Source organism: Bos taurus, chromosome 23, assembly GCF_002263795.3.
Source record: "Bos taurus isolate L1 Dominette 01449 registration number 42190680 breed Hereford chromosome 23, ARS-UCD2.0, whole genome shotgun sequence".
Classification (NCBI taxonomy): Eukaryota; Metazoa; Chordata; class Mammalia; order Artiodactyla; family Bovidae; genus Bos; species Bos taurus.
In genome coordinates this window covers 29,319,436-29,338,034 of record NC_037350.1, presented here as the reverse complement: position 1 = coordinate 29,338,034, position 18,599 = coordinate 29,319,436, and the positions used below count along the sequence as shown (strand labels likewise).

The 18,599-nt window shown below is 38.0% G+C and overlaps 2 protein-coding genes across 2 annotated transcripts in view; both read left to right on the top strand.

Moving 5' to 3' along the window:
* The window catches only part of OR12D2E (olfactory receptor family 12 subfamily D member 2E), a 33,911-nt gene that overhangs the window by 1,808 nt on the left and 13,504 nt on the right, over positions 1-18,599 (top strand). The gene's annotated exons all lie outside the window — the stretch shown is intronic.
* OR12D2D (olfactory receptor family 12 subfamily D member 2D) lies at positions 15,530-16,456 on the top strand. The gene has a single exon (NM_001390429.1). It carries the CDS (start codon positions 15,530-15,532, stop codon positions 16,454-16,456), a length of 927 nt encoding a protein of 308 aa, NP_001377358.1.

The following is an 18,599-nucleotide window of genomic DNA, read 5'->3' as shown; positions in this document are numbered from 1 at the left end:
AAAAAAAAAAAAAAAAAAAAAAAAATTCCTAGACATATTTTTATTATTTTTACGATCATTCTTTTTTTTTAATTTAAAAAAAAAAAAAAATTTTAAGTCCTCTATTGTTCCTTTAATTTTCACCTTTATATCCTATTACTTTGCAAAAAAAAAAAAAAAAGACCCTATTTTTTTCTTCTTCAGCAAACTTCATATATATGTATTTTATAATTTTTTGACCTTGTTTTTTTTTGTTTGTTTTTGTTTTTTTCTTCTTTTCTTTAACATTATATTTTTGAAATTCTAAACTCTACTCTAGATTTTTAATTTTCACTTTTTGGTATATGTTATCAATTTTGTACCTATAGTTTTTTTTTATATAATTTCTGTGACTTTTTTTTTTTTTTTTCTTCTTCTCTGTTTCTTTCTCTTCTTCTTTTATATAACATTGTATATCTGAAATTCCAAACTTTACTCTAGATTTTTAATTTATGCTTTTTGGTATTTGATATCGATTTTGTACCTGTATTTTCTTTATAATTTTTGTGACATTGTTCGTATTTGTTTGTTTTCTCTCTTTATTTTTCTTCTTTTTTTTTTTTTTTAACATTGTATTTTTGAAATTCCAAACTCTACTCTAGATTTTTAATTTTTGCTTTCTGGTATTAGTTATCAATTTTATACTTGTACTTTCTTTATAATTTTCGCGACCTTGTTTGTTTTTGTTTGTTCGTTTTTTCTCTCTTTCTTTTCCTTCTTCTTTTCTTTAACATCGTATTTTTGAAATTCCAAACTCTACTCTAGATTTTTAATTTTCGCTTTCTGGTATTAGTTATCAATTTTGTACCTGTACTTTCTCTATAATTTTCGCGACCTTGTTTGTTTTTGTTTGTTCGTTCTTTCTCTCTTTCTTTTCCTTCTTCTTTTCTTTAACATCGTATTTTTGAAATTCCAAACTCTACTCTAGATTTTTAATTTTTGCTTTTATGTATTTGTTACCAATTTTGTACCTATAAGGACCCAATCTTCAGGACCCATTTTTCACTAGGGAGTGAGATTACTGGCTTGACTGCTCTCTCTCCCTTTGGACCCTCCTTTTTCTCCACCAGGTCGCCTGTGTCTCCTCCCTAACCCCTCTCTACTCTACCCAACTCTGTGAATTTCTGTGTGTTCCAGACGGTGGAGAACACTTAGGGAACTGATTAGTGGCTGGATCTGTCTCCCTCCTTTTCATTCCCCCCTTTTATCCTTCTGGCCACCTCTGTTACCTTCCTCCTTCTTCTCTTCTCTGTATAACCCCGTGAACATCTCTGAGTGGTCGAGTTGTGGAGTGCACATAAGGAAGTGACTACTGGCTAGCCCACTCTCTCCACTATTGATTCACCTCATCTCATTTGGGTCACCTCTAACTCCCTCCTCCCTCTTCTCTTCTCCATGTAACCCTGTGAACCTCTCTGAGTGACCCTCACTGTAGAGAAACTTATCATCTTTAATGTAGATGTTTTATCAATGGTGCTGTATAGAAGGAGAAGTTTTGAAACTACTGTAAAAATAAGACCAATAATCAGAAGCAGGAGACTTAAGTCCAAACCCTGACTCCAGGGAACTCCTGACTCCAAGGAACATTCATTGACAGGAGCTCATCAAATGCCTCCATACCGACACTGAAACCAAGCACCACACAAGGGCCAATAAGTTCCAGGGCAAGACATACCAAGCAAATTCTCCAGCAACAAAGGAACACAGCCCCGAGCTTCAAGATACAGGCTGCCCAAAGTCACCCCAAAACTATAGACATCTCATAACTCATTACTGGACATTTCATTGCACTCCAGAGAGAAGAAATACAGCTCCACCCACCAGAACACCGACACAAGATTCCCTAAGCAGGAAACCTTGACAAGCCACCTGTACAAACCCACACACAGTGAGGAAACGCCACAATAAAGAGAACTCCACAAACTGCCAGAATACAGAAAGGACACCCCAAACTCAGCAATTTAAACAAGATGAAGAGACAGAGGAATACCCAGAAGATAAAGGAACAGGATAAATGCCCACCAAACCAAACAAAAGAGGAAGAGATAGGGAATCTACCTGATAAAGAATTCCGAATAATGATAGTGAAATTGATCCAAAATCTTGAAACTAAAATGGAATCACAGATAAATAGCCTGGAGACAAGGATTGAGAAGATGCAAGAAAGGTTTAACAAGGACCTAGAAGAAATAAAAAAGAGTCAATATATAATGAATAATGCAATAAGTGAAATTAAAAACACTCTGGAGGCAACAAATAGTAGAATAACAGAGGCAGAAGACAGGATTAGTGAATTAGAAGATAGAATGGTAGAAATAAATGAATCAGAGAGGATAAAAGAAAAACGAATTAAAAGAAATGAGGACAATCTCAGAGACCTCCAGGACAATATTAAACGCTACAACATTCGAATCATAGGGGTTCCAGAAGAAGAAGACAAAAAGAAAGACCATGAGAAAATACTTGAGGAGATAATAGTGGAAAACTTCCCTAAAATGGGGAAGGAAATAATCACCCAAGTCCAAGAAACCCAGAGAGTACCAAACAGGATAAACCCAAGGAGAAACACCCCAAGACACATATTAATCAAATTAACAAAGATCAAACACAAAGAACCAATATTAAAAGCAGCAAGGGAAAAACAACAAATAACACACAAGGGAATTCCCATAAGGATAACAGCTGATCTTTCAATAGAAACTCTTCAAGCCAGGAGGGAATGGCAAGACATACTTAAAATGATGAAAGAAAATAACCTACAGCCCAGATTATTGTACCCAGCAAGGATCTCATTCAAGTATGAAGGAGAAATCAAAAGCTTTTCAGACAAGCAAAAGCTGAGAGAATTCTGCACCACCAAACCAGCTCTCCAACAAATACTAAAGGATATTCTCTAGACAAGAAACACAAAAACGGTGTATAAACTCGAACCCAAAACAATAAAGTAAATGGCAACGGGAACATACTTATCAGTAATTACCTTAAATGTAAATGGGTTGAATGCCCCAACCAAAAGACAAAGACTGGCTGAATGGATACAAAAACAAGACCCCTACATATGTTGTCTACAAGAGACCCACCTCAAAACAGGGGACACATACAGACTGAAAGTGAAGGGCTGGAAAAAGATTTTCCATGCAAATAGGGACCAAAAGAAAGCAGGAGTAGCAATACTCATATCAGATAAAATAGACTTTAAAACAAAGGCTGTGAAAAGAGACAAAGAAGGTCACTACATAATGATCAAAGGATCAATCCAAGAAGAAGATATAACAATTATAAATATATATGCACCCAACACGGGAGCACCACAGTACGTAAGACAAATGCTAACAAGTATGAAAGGAGAAATTAACAATAACACAATAATAGTGGGAGACTTTAATACCCCACTTACACCTATGGATAGATCAACTAAACAGAAAATTAACAAGGAAATACAAACTTTAAACGATACAATAGACCAGTTAGACCTAATTGATATCTATAGGTCATTTCACCCCAAAACAATGAATTTCACCTTTTTCTCAAGCGCACATGGAACCTTCTCCAGGATAGATCACATCCTGGGCCATAAAGCTAGCCTTGGTAAATTCAAAAAAATAGAAATCATTCCAAGCATTTTTTCTGACCACAATGCAGTAAGATTAGATCTCAATTACAGGAGAAAAACTATTAAAAATTCCAACATATGGAGGCTGAACAACACGCTGCTGAATAACCAACAAATCACAGAAGAAATCAAAAAAGAAATCAAAATTTGCATAGAAACGAATGAAAATGAAAACACAACAACCCAAAACCTGTGGGACACGGTAAAAGCAGTCTTAAGGGGAAAGTTCATAGCAATACAGGCACACCTCAAGAAACAAGAAAAAAGTCAAATAAATAACCTAACTCTACACCTAAAGCAACTAGAAAAGGAAGAAATGAGGAACCCCAGGGTTAGTAGAAGGAAAGAAATCTTAAAAATTAGAGCAGAAATAAATGCAAAAGAAACAAAAGAGACCATAGCAAAAATCAACAAAACCAAAAGCTGGTTCTTTGAAAGGATAAATAAAATTGACAAACCATTAGCCAGACTCATCAAGAAACAAAGGGAGAAAAATCAAATCAACAAAATTAGAAACGAAAATGGAGAGATCACAACAGACAACACAGAAATACAAAGGATCATAAGAGACTACTATCAACAATTATATGCCAATAAAATGGACAACATGGAAGAAATGGACAAATTCTTAGAAAAGTACAACTTTCCAAAACTGGAACAGGAAGAAATAGAAAATCTTAACAGACCCATCACAAGCATGGAAATTGAAACTGTAATCAAAAATCTTCCAGCAAACAAAAGCCCCGGTCCAGACGGCTTCACAGCTGAATTCTACCAAAAATTTAGAGAAGAGCTAACACCTATCCTGCTCAAACTCTTCCAGAAAATTGCAGAGGAAGGTAAACTTCCAAACTCATTCTATGAGGCCACCATCACCCTAATACCAAAACCTGACAAAGATCCCACAAAAAAAGAAAACTACAGGCCAATATCACTGATGAACATAGATGCAAAAATTCTTAACAAAATTCTAGCAATCAGAATCCAACAACACATTAAAAAGATCATACACCATGATCAAGTGGGCTTTATCCCAGGGATGCAAGGATTCTTCAATATCCGCAAATCAATCAATGTAATACACCACATTAACAAATTGAAAAATAAAAACCATATGATTATCTCAATAGATGCAGAGAAAGCCTTTGACAAAATTCAACATCCATTTATGATAAAAACTCTCCAGAAAGCAGGAATAGAAGGAACATACCTCAACATAATAAAAGCTATATATGACAAACCCACAGCAAACATTATCCTCAATGGTGAAAAATTGAAAGCATTTCCTCTAAAGTCAGGAACAAGACAAGGGTGCCCACTTTCACCATTACTATTCAACATAGTTTTGGAAGTTTTGGCCACAGCAATCAGAGCAGAAAAAGAAATAAAAGGAATCCAAATTGGAAAAGAAGAAGTAAAACTCTCACTATTTGCAGATGACATGATCCTCTACATAGAAAACCCTAAAGAGTCCACCAGAAAATTACTAGAAATAATCAATGACTACAGTAAAGTTGCAGGATATAAAATCAACACACAGAAATCCCTTGCATTCCTATACACTAATAATGAGAAAACAGAGAGAGAAATTAAGGAAACAATTCCATTCACCATTGCAACGGAAAGAATAAAATACTTAGGAATATATCTACCTAAAGAAACTAAAGACCTATATATAGAAAACTATAAAACTCTGGTGAAAGAAATCAAAGAGGACACTAATAGATGGAGAAATATACCATGTTCATGGATTGGAAGAATCAATATAGTGAAAATGAGTATACTACCCAAAGCAATTTGTAGATTCAACGCAATCCCTATCAAGCTACCAACAGTATTCTTCACAGAGCTAGAACAAATAATTTCACAATTTGTATGGAAATACAAAAAACCTCGAATAGCCAAAGCGATCTTGAGAAAGAAGAATGGAACTGGAGGAATCAACCTACCTGACTTCAGGCTCTACTACAAAGCCACAGTTATCAAGACAGTATGGTACTGGCACAAAGACAGAAATATTGATCAATGGAATAAAATAGAAAGCCCAGAGATAAATCCACGCACATATGGACACCTTATCTTCGACAAAGGAGGCAAGAATATACAATGGATTAAAGACAATCTCTTTAACAAGTGGTGCTGGGAAATCTGGTCAACCACTTGTAAAAGAATGAAACTGGACCACTTTCTAACACCATACACAAAAATAAACTCAAAATGGATTAAAGATCTAAACGTAAGACCAGAAACTATAAAACTCCTAGAGGAGAACATAGGCAAAACACTCTCCGACATACATCACAGCAGGATCCTCTATGACCCACCTCCCAGAATATTGGAAATAAAAGCAAAAATAAACAAATGGGACCTAATTAACCTTAAAAGCTTCTGCACATCAAAGGAAACTATTAGCAAGGTGAAAAGACAGCCTTCAGAATGGGAGAAAATAATAGCAAATGAAGCAACGGACAAACAACTAATCTCAAAAATATACAAGCAACTCCTACAGCTCAACTCCAGAAAAATAAACGACCCAATCAAAAAATGGGCCAAAGAACTAAATAGACATTTCTCCAAAAAAGACATACAGATGGCTAACAAACACATGAAAAGATGCTCAACATCACTCATTATCAGAGAAATGCAAATCAAAACCACTATGAGGTACCATTTCACACCAGTCAGAATGGCTGCGATCCAAAAGTCTACAAATAATAAATGCTGGAGAGGATGTGGAGAAAAGGGAACCCTCTTACACTGTTGGTGGGAATGCAAACTAGTACAGCCACTATGGAGAACAGTGTGGAGATTCCTTAAAAAACTGGAAATAGAACTGCCTTATGATCCAGCAACCCCACTGCTGGGCATACACACTGAGAAAACCAGAAGGGAAAGAGACACGTGTACCCCAATGTTCATCGCAGCACTGTTTATAATAGCCAAGACATGGAAGCAACCTAGATGTCCATCAGCAGATGAATGGATAAGAAAGCTGTGGTACATATACACAATGGAGTATTACTCAGCCATTAAAAAGAATACATTTGAATCAGTTCTAATGAGGTGGATGAAACTGGAGCCTATTATACAGAGTGAAGTAAGCCAGAAGGAAAAACATAAATACAGTATACTAACGCATATATATGGAATTTAGAAAGATGGTAACAATAACCCGGTGTACGAGACAGCAAAAGAGACACTGATGTATAGAACGGTCTTATGGATTCTGTGGGAGAGGGAGAGGGTGGGAAGATTTGGGAGAATGGCAATGAAACATGTAAAGTATCATGTGGGAAACGAGTTGCCAGTCCAGGTTCGATGCATGATGCTGGATGCTTGGGGCTGGGGCACTGGGACGGCCCAGAGGGATGGTATGGGGAGGGAGGAGGGAGGAGGGTTCGGGATGGGGAACACATGTATACCTGTGGCGGATTCATTTTGATATTTGGCAAAACTAATACAATTATGTAAAGTTTAAAAATAAAATAAAATTGGAGAAGAAAAAAAAAAAATATCTTCACTTTAGCTGGTAAATACTCATCCATCTTTGCATGAATACAGATCATGAAGGATGAAATTTCAGATTAAGAAATTATGGCTTGTCTTCTAAGTAGCTGGGACTCAGTTAAGAGTTTAAATGAAAAGAGTGATGGGGGTAGAGGGGAACACAACAATAGAAAATTAATCCAAGGATTCTATGCAGATTTTTCCTAAATATAAATCCTGCTGCTGCTGCTGCTAAGTCGCTTCAGTCGTGTCTGACTCTGTGCGATCCCATAGATGGCAGCCCACCAGGCTCCCCCGTCCCTGGGATTCTCAAGGCAAGAACACTGGAGTGGGTTGCCATTTCCTTCTCCAATGCATAAGAGTGAAAAGTGAAAGTGAAGTCACTCAGTAGTGTCCGACTCTCAGCAACCCCATGGACTATAGCCCACCAGGCTCCTCCATTCATGGGATTTTCCAGGCAAGAGTACTGGAGCGGGGTGCCATTGCCTTCTCCGAAATATAAATTCTAGAGGCAAAAAAAAAAAATCATTTGGAAGTTAATGCAATGATATAGTTGTAAAGTTAAGAAAGCTTGATTGTGAGGTGTAAGTGATGATACTAAAAAAGAAAGAAAAGGATAAAAATCAAAATCACTGTGAAGAAAAAAAAAAATAGGTACATTTTGTCGTCATGTTTATTTTTCAGCCAAAGAGGAAAGAAAAATTAAAAAGAGCTAAAGGTTAAAGCTTGGGTGAGGAAATTTGGAGAATGGTAAAGTTATAGATGTAAAAATGCATTCAGAGAAAAAGCTTATTTTGGCAAAGAAATGAATTTTAAATGACTCAGGTTTTCTGGTCTATCAGGGCACTGAGATTAAATGAAAAATATGTACAAGACATGAGCACAGTGATTATCACAGAGTGCTGAACAAATGTTAGCTCTTATTATTAATATTATTTTTCAATCAGAAATCTCCGAAAAATGTTTGAATATATTAAACTGATACTCAAGAGTTATATAATAACAATTCATGTTATGTGGAAGAAGATAACATTTGACTCATGAAACTAATGAAGACCACATAGCATGAAATAAAAAACAAAGATCCAAATATCAAATTTTTGTTGACACCAAAATTTAGGGCATGAGAAAGAAAAATAAAGACAAAACTTTTAGTAAGGACAAAAGCCATGTAGACGGCAAAATTGACTTGCAGGTAACACACTTATCTCCGAAATGATTTTACTCTTTCATACTCAGTATTTTTAATGGTCAAATAATAAATAACAAATTTAATTTAAAGGAGAGACTAAAAATTTTAAATTTATCTAAGAAAAAAAATGTTAATTTTCAACATACAGTGTTTGTATCTTATCCTTAGTTCAACTTGGTCTTTTTTTTTTTTTAATTAATTTTTATTGGAATAGAGTTGCTTTACAACAAAATGAATCAGTCATACATACACATAAACATATATCCCCTCCTTTTTGGACTTCCTTCCCATTCAGGTCATCTATAAAAATAGCATGCTGCTGCTGCTGCTAAGTCGCTTGAGTCATGTCCGACTCTGTGCGACCCCATAGACGGCAGCCCACTAGGCTTCTCTGTCCCTGGGATTCTCCAGGCAAGAATACTGGAGTGGGTTGCCATTTCCTTCTACAAGAAAAATAGTATAGATGATCTTATTTGCAAAACAAGTAAGGCAGGCTTAATATTTGCAGACTTGTGACTCAGACCATAAAGCGCCTGCCTACTATGAGGGAGACCTGGGTTCGATCCCTGGGTCTGGAAGATTCTCTGAAGAAGGAAATGCAACCCACTCCAGTACTCTTGCCTGGAAAATCCCATGGACAGAGGAGCCCGGTAGTCTACAGTCCATGGGGTCGCAAAGAGTCGGACGCCACCGAGCGCCTTCACTTCCTATAGCTCAGTTGGTAAAGAATCTGCCTGCAATGCAGGAGACCCCGGTTCAATTACTGGGTCGGGAAGATCTCCTGGAAAAGGGATAGGCTACCACTCCAGTATTCTCAGGCTTCCTTTGTGCCTCAGATGGTAAAGAATCTGCCTGTAATGTGGGAGACCAGGGATTGATCCCCTGGAGGAGGGCATGCTTCAGTATTCTTGCGTGGAGAATCCCATGGACAGAGAAGCCTAGCAGGCTACAATTCATAGGTTTGCAAAAAGTCAGACTTGGCTGAAGCAACTGATCATGCATACACAGTGTTCATGGCTAGCCTACCAAGGGGGACCTCTGAGGTTGTGGTAGCCCACCTGATTGTTGGTTGCCACACCAGGGTGTGGTTTCTGACTAGACCACATCTCTCTGCCCCTCATATACATCTTGATATGGCCTTTTATTTATATCCTTAGTTGTATAGAATCTGTTCTGCTAGTCTTTGGTCTGTTTTCAGAGATAATTGTCTTATATACAGTTGTAGTTTTTGTGTGTTCATGGGAGGAGGTGAACTCAGGAACTTCCTACTCCACCATCTTGATCTGGAACCAAGAATGGGTGATATTTTTTTTCTTTAATTAATTAATTTATTTTAATTGGAGGTTAATTATTTTACAATATTGTAGTGGTTTTTGCCATACATTGACATGAATCAGCCATGAGTGTACATGTCCCCCATCCTGAAGCCTCCTCCCACCTCCCTTCCCATCCCATCCCTCAGAGTCATCCCAGTGCACCAGCCCTGAGCACCCTGTCTCATGTATTGAAATTGGACTGGTGATCTATTTCACATATGGCAATATACACGTTTCAAAGCTATTCTCTCAAATCATCCCACCCTTGCCTTCTCCCACAGAGTCTAAAAGTCTGTTCTTTACATCTGTGTCTCTTTTGCTATCTCACATATATGGTCATTGTTACCATCTTTCTAAATTCCATATATATGTGTTAGTATACTGTATTGGTGTTTTTCTTTCTGACTTACTTTGCTCTGTATAATAGGCTCCAGTTTCATCCACCTCATTAGAACTGATTCAAATGCATTCTTTTTAATAGCTGAGTAATATTCCATTTTGTATATGTACCACAGCTTTCTTATCCATTCATTTTCTGATGGACATCTAGGTTGCTTCCATGTCCTAGCTATTGTAAGTAGTGCTGCAATGAACACTGGGGTACACGTATCTCTTTCAATTCTGGTTTCCTTGGTGTGTATGCCCAGCAGTGGGATTGCTGGGTCCTATGGCAGTTCTTTTTTTTTTTTTAATATAAATTTATTTATTTTAATTGGAAGTTAATTACTTTACAATATTGTATTGGTTTTGCCATACATCAACATGAATCTGCCACAGGTATACACGTGTTCCCCATCCTGAACCCCTCTCCCTCCTCTCTCCCCGTACCATCCCTCTGGGTCGTCCCAGTGATATTTTAAAGTATTAGTTTTTTTGTGATTCACTTTGAATCCTAGTTTCGCAGTGTATTGATATAAATTTGGAAATTTGTTAAAATCCTTCGAGCCTTGGGTTTTTGTGCTCCATGATTTTAATATCCTCCTCATTGGGCTTTTATAAAAATTAAATAATCTGACACAGGTAAAGAACTCAGAACAATAACTTACACATAAAATGAGCACACAATAAATGTTATCTTTATATAATATTTGCAACATATTACATAGCAAGGAACTCCTGAAAAGCAACAAAAATGAAAAATTGATAGAACGATGGATAAAGGATATTGTCCCTGACTCACAATGGGCACTCAGTAAAAGTTAGGTTCATTTCCCTTTTCCATTCATTATCTACCATGTGTTATCAAGGTGGAATGCTTCTGTCATGTCCAGTGCTGTGGGATATGTGGAAGCTGCCACTATCATTGCTGGGTTGGGGGCCCAAGTCATGGATGCCTCCACAGCTGGAGGGATGGGGTCACAGACCTCACTGTTGATGCCCATTTACTTTGGCTCTGATTACCCCTGTTGTTGGGAAGTCAGAGTCATGGGCACCACCTGCTACTATTGGGTTCTCTGGGGCTTTGTGATTAGCTGCTGTAGCCAGTGGGCAAGGGATATGCTGGGATTGTAGGCACCATTTCTGCTGTTCCTTAATTTTGTCTCCTTTATGGGTTCCAGTCCACCCTCTTCTAGATGAAAAGATGTGTGGAATTCTCTGACACTCTGGTGTGTTTGGCAGAGGCACCTTGTTGAGCTGTGGGTGTTTTACCGGTTATAAGTTGAAGGGGAGAAATACAAGGAGCATCTCACTCTGCCATGATGCTAATGTGATTCCCATTCCTTAACTCATATTGCCAATTTTCTTTTCATCATATATGCCAAAGAGTATTTCCAAGATAATTTCCAAAATGAAAAAGTGAATTTATACCTCTGTCCTAGGAAATGAAAGGACATTGAATAGCCACTGAAATCCTGCTGCTGTCTATAATTCTGAAACAAAGGGACAAAAGCAGTAAAGAAAATAGGAAGAATTTAAAAAAATGGAACTAAAGAAAAGAATTCCCCAAGCTTACCTCATCATGTTGTATGTGTGAAAAACATTCTTCTCGGTACCCAGGAGACATTCTCCCCTAGGATTTTCTTGTGCAGAAATATGTGACCCATAAAAAGGCAGGCAAATTTTCAAAAAGAGAAGAAATGACATCTCAAAATAAAGAGCTTATAATACAATCTCAGCAAGAGCCATCCTTTCAAATATTTTTCTACTGTTATCATTAGGAGTGTCAACCCAAAAAGCTTTCTTACCTATGAATCTGAATACTCCATCAGGTAAGAGGATAAAATAAAAGACAGGCTGGGAAGTTGCCCATATTTTCTATCTCTTAGTAAGTGATCTGTCTGCTTGCTAGGATGAAAATTAAATACCCAGTGTTAAGAGCTGATTTCCTGTCTTATGATGGACTCCTCATTGTGTTTGTGGATTATGAAAGCACTTTACTCCCCACAGTTGTATTGCCAAGTCACATACCTCATTCAATGCTCCTGCTTCTCTAGACATTCTTCAAATTCAATCTTTAATGTCTAAATATTGACATAGTGAAAGAAATAATTTAGAACAGAGGAATCTAATTGTTAATTTTCTTTAGAAATTAGGAAAGGGGTGTGTGTGTGTGTGTGTGTGTGTGTGTGTGTGTGTGTGTGTCTGTGTGTGTTGTGTTTTGTTTATTCCCAGAATAATTTTTGATAATATTTTTCAGGTTGGTCAGAAAACCAAGATGATATTTGGCATATCATTTTTATGTTAAACAGTGATGATAAAATTATTTAAATATGCTAAATATACGTGGCTATCAAAAAATCTACTGAGTTATTTGAAATAGCCCTTTTTGAAGATGTGTAGAGATCAGATAATTTTCTCAATTTTTCTTTCAGAGATAAACCTAGAACTCTATGATTTCCCTCAAAGTGTTTCCCAGTCCATTCACTTTTTTACTCTAGTCAAATCATTTTCTTTTGCCCTCAGTTATTTCTCAAAATTGAACTATCCACCCCTCCAATATCTGCATCTCTCTTCAAACTTCCTTACAGCTCTTACTTTTTTCTCAGTGCTTTCATATCTATAAGTTTTCTACCCACCTTTGCTTCTTCTCTCACAATATGCAAGGGTTAATTCATTACATCAGCAAATAAAAGGAACAAAGAGGAAGCAATTTTATGTACTTATATCTGCTTTTGTCAGGGTACCTGAAGGAAAACAATATACTTTGTAAATAATAGAGGAAAAAAAGATTCAAAAGGTTTCCTGCCTTTCAGTAAATAGGGCAAATTTAGTCAAATATCAAACTTCATTACAGCTAATTTCCTTACAGTTCCTTAAGAGTTTTAGCCTTCACTAAAGAAAAGACTTCAGTCCCACCAATGAAATTAAAATTAATGCTTTCCTGTAGTAGAAAACAAGAATTTTATTTAACAGAAAAGTCAAAAGAGAAAACGCAATTTTCAAGTGAGAGAAATTTGTGACAATTTGGGAGAGAGTTGCTATAAAGCACATAGACTTGGCCAGTGACACAATGACGGAACTGTTAGGGGAAGCACGCTGACTGAAACCGCTCACCCCGGCACCAGGGTAACCATTTGCATGAGTTGTTTTACGCCAGGAGGTCCTAGTAAGGAACATGGAACTAATAAGCCTCCACCAACTGGAAGAGTTCAGGAAAGGTCAAAAGGAGACACCACATATCCGACCACCTCCCAGAATCCTTCTCACTGGCATCCATCTTGGCTGAACAAGGTGTACACCACCAGGAAGGACTCTGAGTCAGAATGATTGGCTAAAGACAACCCAGAAACTAATAAAACCCATCACCATAAAACCCGAGACTGCAGAGCCACATGGCAGAGCAGTTCTCCTGGGTTCCCTTACCCTGCTGCTCTCCAGCCGGGCGCCCTTTCCCAACAAAATCTCTTGCTTTGTCAGCACATGTGTCTCCTCAGACAATTCATTTCTGAGTGTTAGACAAGAGCCCAGTTTTGGGCCCTGGAAGGGATGTCCCTTCCTGCAACAGAACTAGAAGTGAAGAAGGTAAATCGCACGTGGGGTAGAATATTCCTTAATATTTGAAGAGCATATTTATTGCAGACAAAATGAAAATGGAACTTCAGAAAGCGGATCATTCAGAAAACATAAGATTTTAAGAGGGTTGAACTCACATACTTCAAAGAGAGGTCAGTGTAAGGTAAAATAAGAACTAGTAAGCTCATTTGAGGAAGAATTTTTCTTATCCAGGGATTTGGCAATTTGGGAAATGAAAGAGAGTCCCAGTGCAACTAGAGAGAAGAAGCATAAGAACATTTGTCATCAAAGTAATAATTTGGGGATCTTGTTTTGAGATAATTTATATTTACATATAAATTTATATTTTCTCAGATTGTAGGAAAAAACTAAGCTCACTATCACATAAAGCAGTAGTAAAATTTCAAATATACCTCTGGCTAATGTCTGACTAATGTGGTCTTATTTCTTAGCTGGGACTTCCCTGGTACTCAGCTGGTGAAGAATCTGCCTGCAACGCAGGAGTCCCCAGTTCAATTCCTGGGTTGGAAAGATCCCCTGTAGGAGGGCATGGCAACCCACTCCAGTATTCTTGCCTGGAGAATCCCCATGGACACAGGAGCGTGGTGGGCTACAGTCCATGGGGTCACAAAGAGTTGGATACGACTGAGGGACTAAGTACAGCACAGCGCATTTCTTACCCCAGTAAGGTTTTATGACTTTTCCAAGTGTGAGAGTCAGAAAGAGATCAGTATAAGAACACCACTAGCTCCACTAACATTCTAAGAGGAGGAAAAGTTATTACTATTATTTGAAAGAGCACTTTGGTTTTTTAAAAAAGAATTTGTAGTTGTAATGTTTTCATCCCTGTCGATTGTTTTTTTTTTTCTTTTTAAAATTCAAAAAATTTCAGGTATACACGTGCTCCCCATCCTGAACCCTCCTCCCTCCCCCCTCCCCATACCATCCCCCTGGGCTGTCCCAGCGCACCAGCCCCAAGCATCCAGCATCATGCACTGAACCTGGACTGGCATCTCGTTTCATACATGACATTTCACGTGTTTCAATGCCATTCTCCCAAATCTTCCCACCCTCTCCCTCTCCCACAGAGTCCATAAGACTGCTCCATACATCAGTGTCTCTTTTGCTGTCTCGTATACAGGGTTATCATTACCATCTTTCTAAATTCCATATATATGTGTTAGTATACTGTATTTATGTTTTTCCTTCTGGCTTACTTCACTCTGTATAATAGGCTCCAGTTTCATCCACCTCATTAGAACTGATTCAAATGTATTCTTTTTAATGGCTGAGTAATACTCCATTGTGTATATGTACCACTGCTTTCTTATCCATTCATCTGCTGATGGACATCTAGGTTGCTTCCATGTCCTGGCTATTATAAACAGTGCTGCGATGAACATTGGGTTACATGTGTCTCTTTCCCTTCTGGTTTCCTCAGTGTGTATGCCAAGCAGTGGGATTGCTGGATCATAAGGCAGTTCTATTTCCTGTCAATTGTTTTAAATTTAAAATACTTACAATAGCTTATTAGGTATAGAGACAGCGGTGTGGTGGAATACTTAAAAAGTTGCTTCCTATTAGAGTTAACTTAGGAAGATAAAAGAAAAGTTGTACAAGAATGTAGCAGTTCACAACCAGAGAACATAGCATGCTGCAATGTACTCTGAATTACTGGGAGAAAAAAAAAAACCACTAATGACAAATCTTGTAAAGATAATAAATGTTTGACTTATAGACCATAAGTGATAGGTGGCTTTAGTATTGAACAATCTAATAGTCCAAATATGGCACCACCTCTGATTTTGGATTGTATAGAACAGCAACACTATTCCTTAAAACATTTGTCTCAGCAAGAAATCCTGGGCTAGAAGGACTGGTTCTCATTAAAGATTGTCTTCCTCTATTATCTTGTCTTTTTTTAAAGTGATGCTGAACCGAACTTCAATCACTGAATTTCTTCTCTTGGGAATGACAGACATCCAGGAACTGCAGTCTTTTCTCTTTGTTACTATTCTTATAATTTACTTTGTCATTGTGACTGGAAATGGAGCCATCTTGATAGTTGTCATCTCTGATCCAAGACTCCATTCTCCTATGTATTTTTTCCTGGGAAACCTGTCATGTCTAGATATCTGCTTCTCCACGGTGACTCTGCCAAAGATGCTGGAGAACTTCCTTTCTACACACAAAGCAATTTCTTTCTTGGGATGCATAAGCCAGCTTCATTTCTTCCACTTCCTGGGCAGCACAGAGGTCATGTTGTTGGCTGTGATGGCCTTTGACCGCTTTGTGGCTATCTGCAAACCACTTCATTACACTGTTATCATGAATCATCAGGTCTGTACCCAGATGGCTGTCACTGTCTGGATCATTGGGTTTTTCCATGCCCTGCTGCACTCAGTAATGACATCTCGTTTAAACTTCTGTGGTTCCTACCACATCCATCACTTCTTCTGTGATGTTAAGCCATTGCTGGAGTTGGCCTGTGGGAACACTGACCTCAATGGGTGGCTACTTCATACTGTCACAGAGACCATTGCCATGGGCTCATTCTTTCTAACCCTTCTCTCCTATTTCTACATTATTATCTATCTTTTCTTCAAGACTCATTCTTGCAAAATGCTTCATAAAGCACTGTCTACTTGTGCCTCCCACTTCATGTTGGTTGTTCTTTTATTTGGTCCTGTTTTTTTCATTTACATTCGTCCTGCCTCAGGTAGCTCCATGGACCAGGACCGGACTGTTGCCATTATGTACAGTGTAGTCACTCCTGTGCTAAACCCACTGATCTATACTTTGAGGAACAAGGAAGTAAAGGTGGCCTTGAAGAGGGTGATCAGAAGGAGGCCCTGACTTGAGGAAGTCTAGAGAACTCTTAGAGGTATAAATAAACAAGCAATGAGACAGTTGAGATGTGAAATAATACTGCTACACAAAATTGCTTGCCATATATATTACTTTGCCAGCAAAGGTCTGTCTAGTCAAAGCTATAGTTTTTCCAGTAGTTGGATGGTTGGATGGCATCACTGACTCAATGGACATGAGTTTGAGCAAGCTTTGGGAGTTGGTGATGGACAGGGAAGCCTGGTGTGTTGCAGTCCATGGGGTCACAAAGAGTTGGATACTACTGAGCGACTGAACTCAAATGATACATGTATATAAGAGAGGGAATAGTATAAAGGAAAAATAACTGGGAAAGTCTAGCCTAGGGCTCAACAATACATTCTTAGGTAATAGAAAGGAAATATGAGCAAATGGAATACTAGCCATGGAAGTCTAATGATGAATTTGTTTTTGAGATATTAGTTGATAAAATTGATTTGTTATATATGGTAATAAGTTCTTCTCTGAATTTTGTTATAGAAATATGCTTCTATTCCCCATGTAGTGTGTAGATAGGTTGTTTTTAAGCCTATCCATATGATCCCTCCATATTAGCACATTTTAATGTGAGAAGTAAAATTATGACACTTTCAAATTTTGAAGATTTTAATTTAGGAGCATAATTACTCAGTTAGAAAAGTAAATGTTAATTCACGTGATTGAAGGGGAATTTTTACGAGGTAGTCGTGATTTCTTGTTATCCAAGCAAAGAAGCAAAATAGTAATTAAAGAAAATTACATTGTAATCATGAATTACAATGAAGCTGAAACTCCAATACTCTGGTCACCTGATGCGAAGACCTGACTCATTTGAAAAGACCCTGATGCTGGGAAAGACTGAAGGTGGGAGGAGAAGGGGATGACAGAGGATGAGATGGTTGGATGGCATCACCGACTCAATGGACATCAGTTTGGGTAAATTCCGGGAGTTGGTGATGGACAGGGAGGCCTGGCATGCTGCAGTCCATGGGTTTGCAAAGAGTTGGACAGGACAGAGGGACTGAACTGAACAGAATCATGAATTAACAGAAAACAAACAATGGTTCATCTAAGGAGTTTGGGAACCACTATTTTCAGGAAGTCATTGGCCAAACTGTCAAGGATTACTGTGAAATGTTATTTAAAATGGAGGCAGGTTGAAAAAGCATCTCAAGAATATCTTTTCCTTATTTGTGACTTATTTTTTCACTCAACTTATGGTCATGGAAAATGTTGATTTATAGAATCTCCCCCTTTTTTGTTTTGTTTTCCTACTCTATTTCAACAAACTGTAATGCAATGTAATATGATGTAACACAGGAGAAATATTAAGAATAAATAAAATTAGTTTTCTTTCCCTTGTACTCATGTTCAGTCACAACTCTTTGCTACTCCACGGACTGTAGGCCACCAGGCTCCTCTGTCCATGGGATTTTCCAGGCGAGAACACTGGAGTGGATTTCCATTCCTCCTCCTTCTTCCCCTTACTTGGCAACTTTATACTAAGTAAAAGCAATGAGGCCATAATTTCTGAGATGTTTCTGCAGCTAATAGTAAAGACATAGTATGTTTCTTGGTGTCTCAGTATCTAGGAGTGGCTGTTGGCCCAATGATAAGGTGTCAGCATTTATAACTCTTCAGATACACACACGGGGCCTCCCAGCTGGTTCAGTGGGTGAACACCCTGGCTGCAATGCAGGAGATGCCAGAGACGTGGGTTCAATTCCTGGGTCAGGAAGATGCCCCCAGAGGAGGGCACGGCAACCCACTCCAGTATTGTCACCTGGAAAATCCCATAGACAGAGAAGTCTGGTGGCCTACAGTCCATGGAGTTGCAAAGAGTCATACACAACTGAAGTGACTGAGCATAGATATACACATAGGCAAGACTATGAAAGTTATTTTGAGCTGTTGGATTGACCATTCAAACCTCCTGCTTTTACTTTTGCATACCCAAATAACTTGGTTCTGATTTCATGCTTGTACTACTTCTATCTTCCTGCTCAGTCTTCTTTAACCCATCAATTCAGGTCTTTAGATGAGAGAAGGCATTTGTGGATAAGGTATATTCCAACTTGAACTATCTCAGACTAGCTTTTCGGTCAGTTGTAATTTGTTCTATAATCCAGTCCTA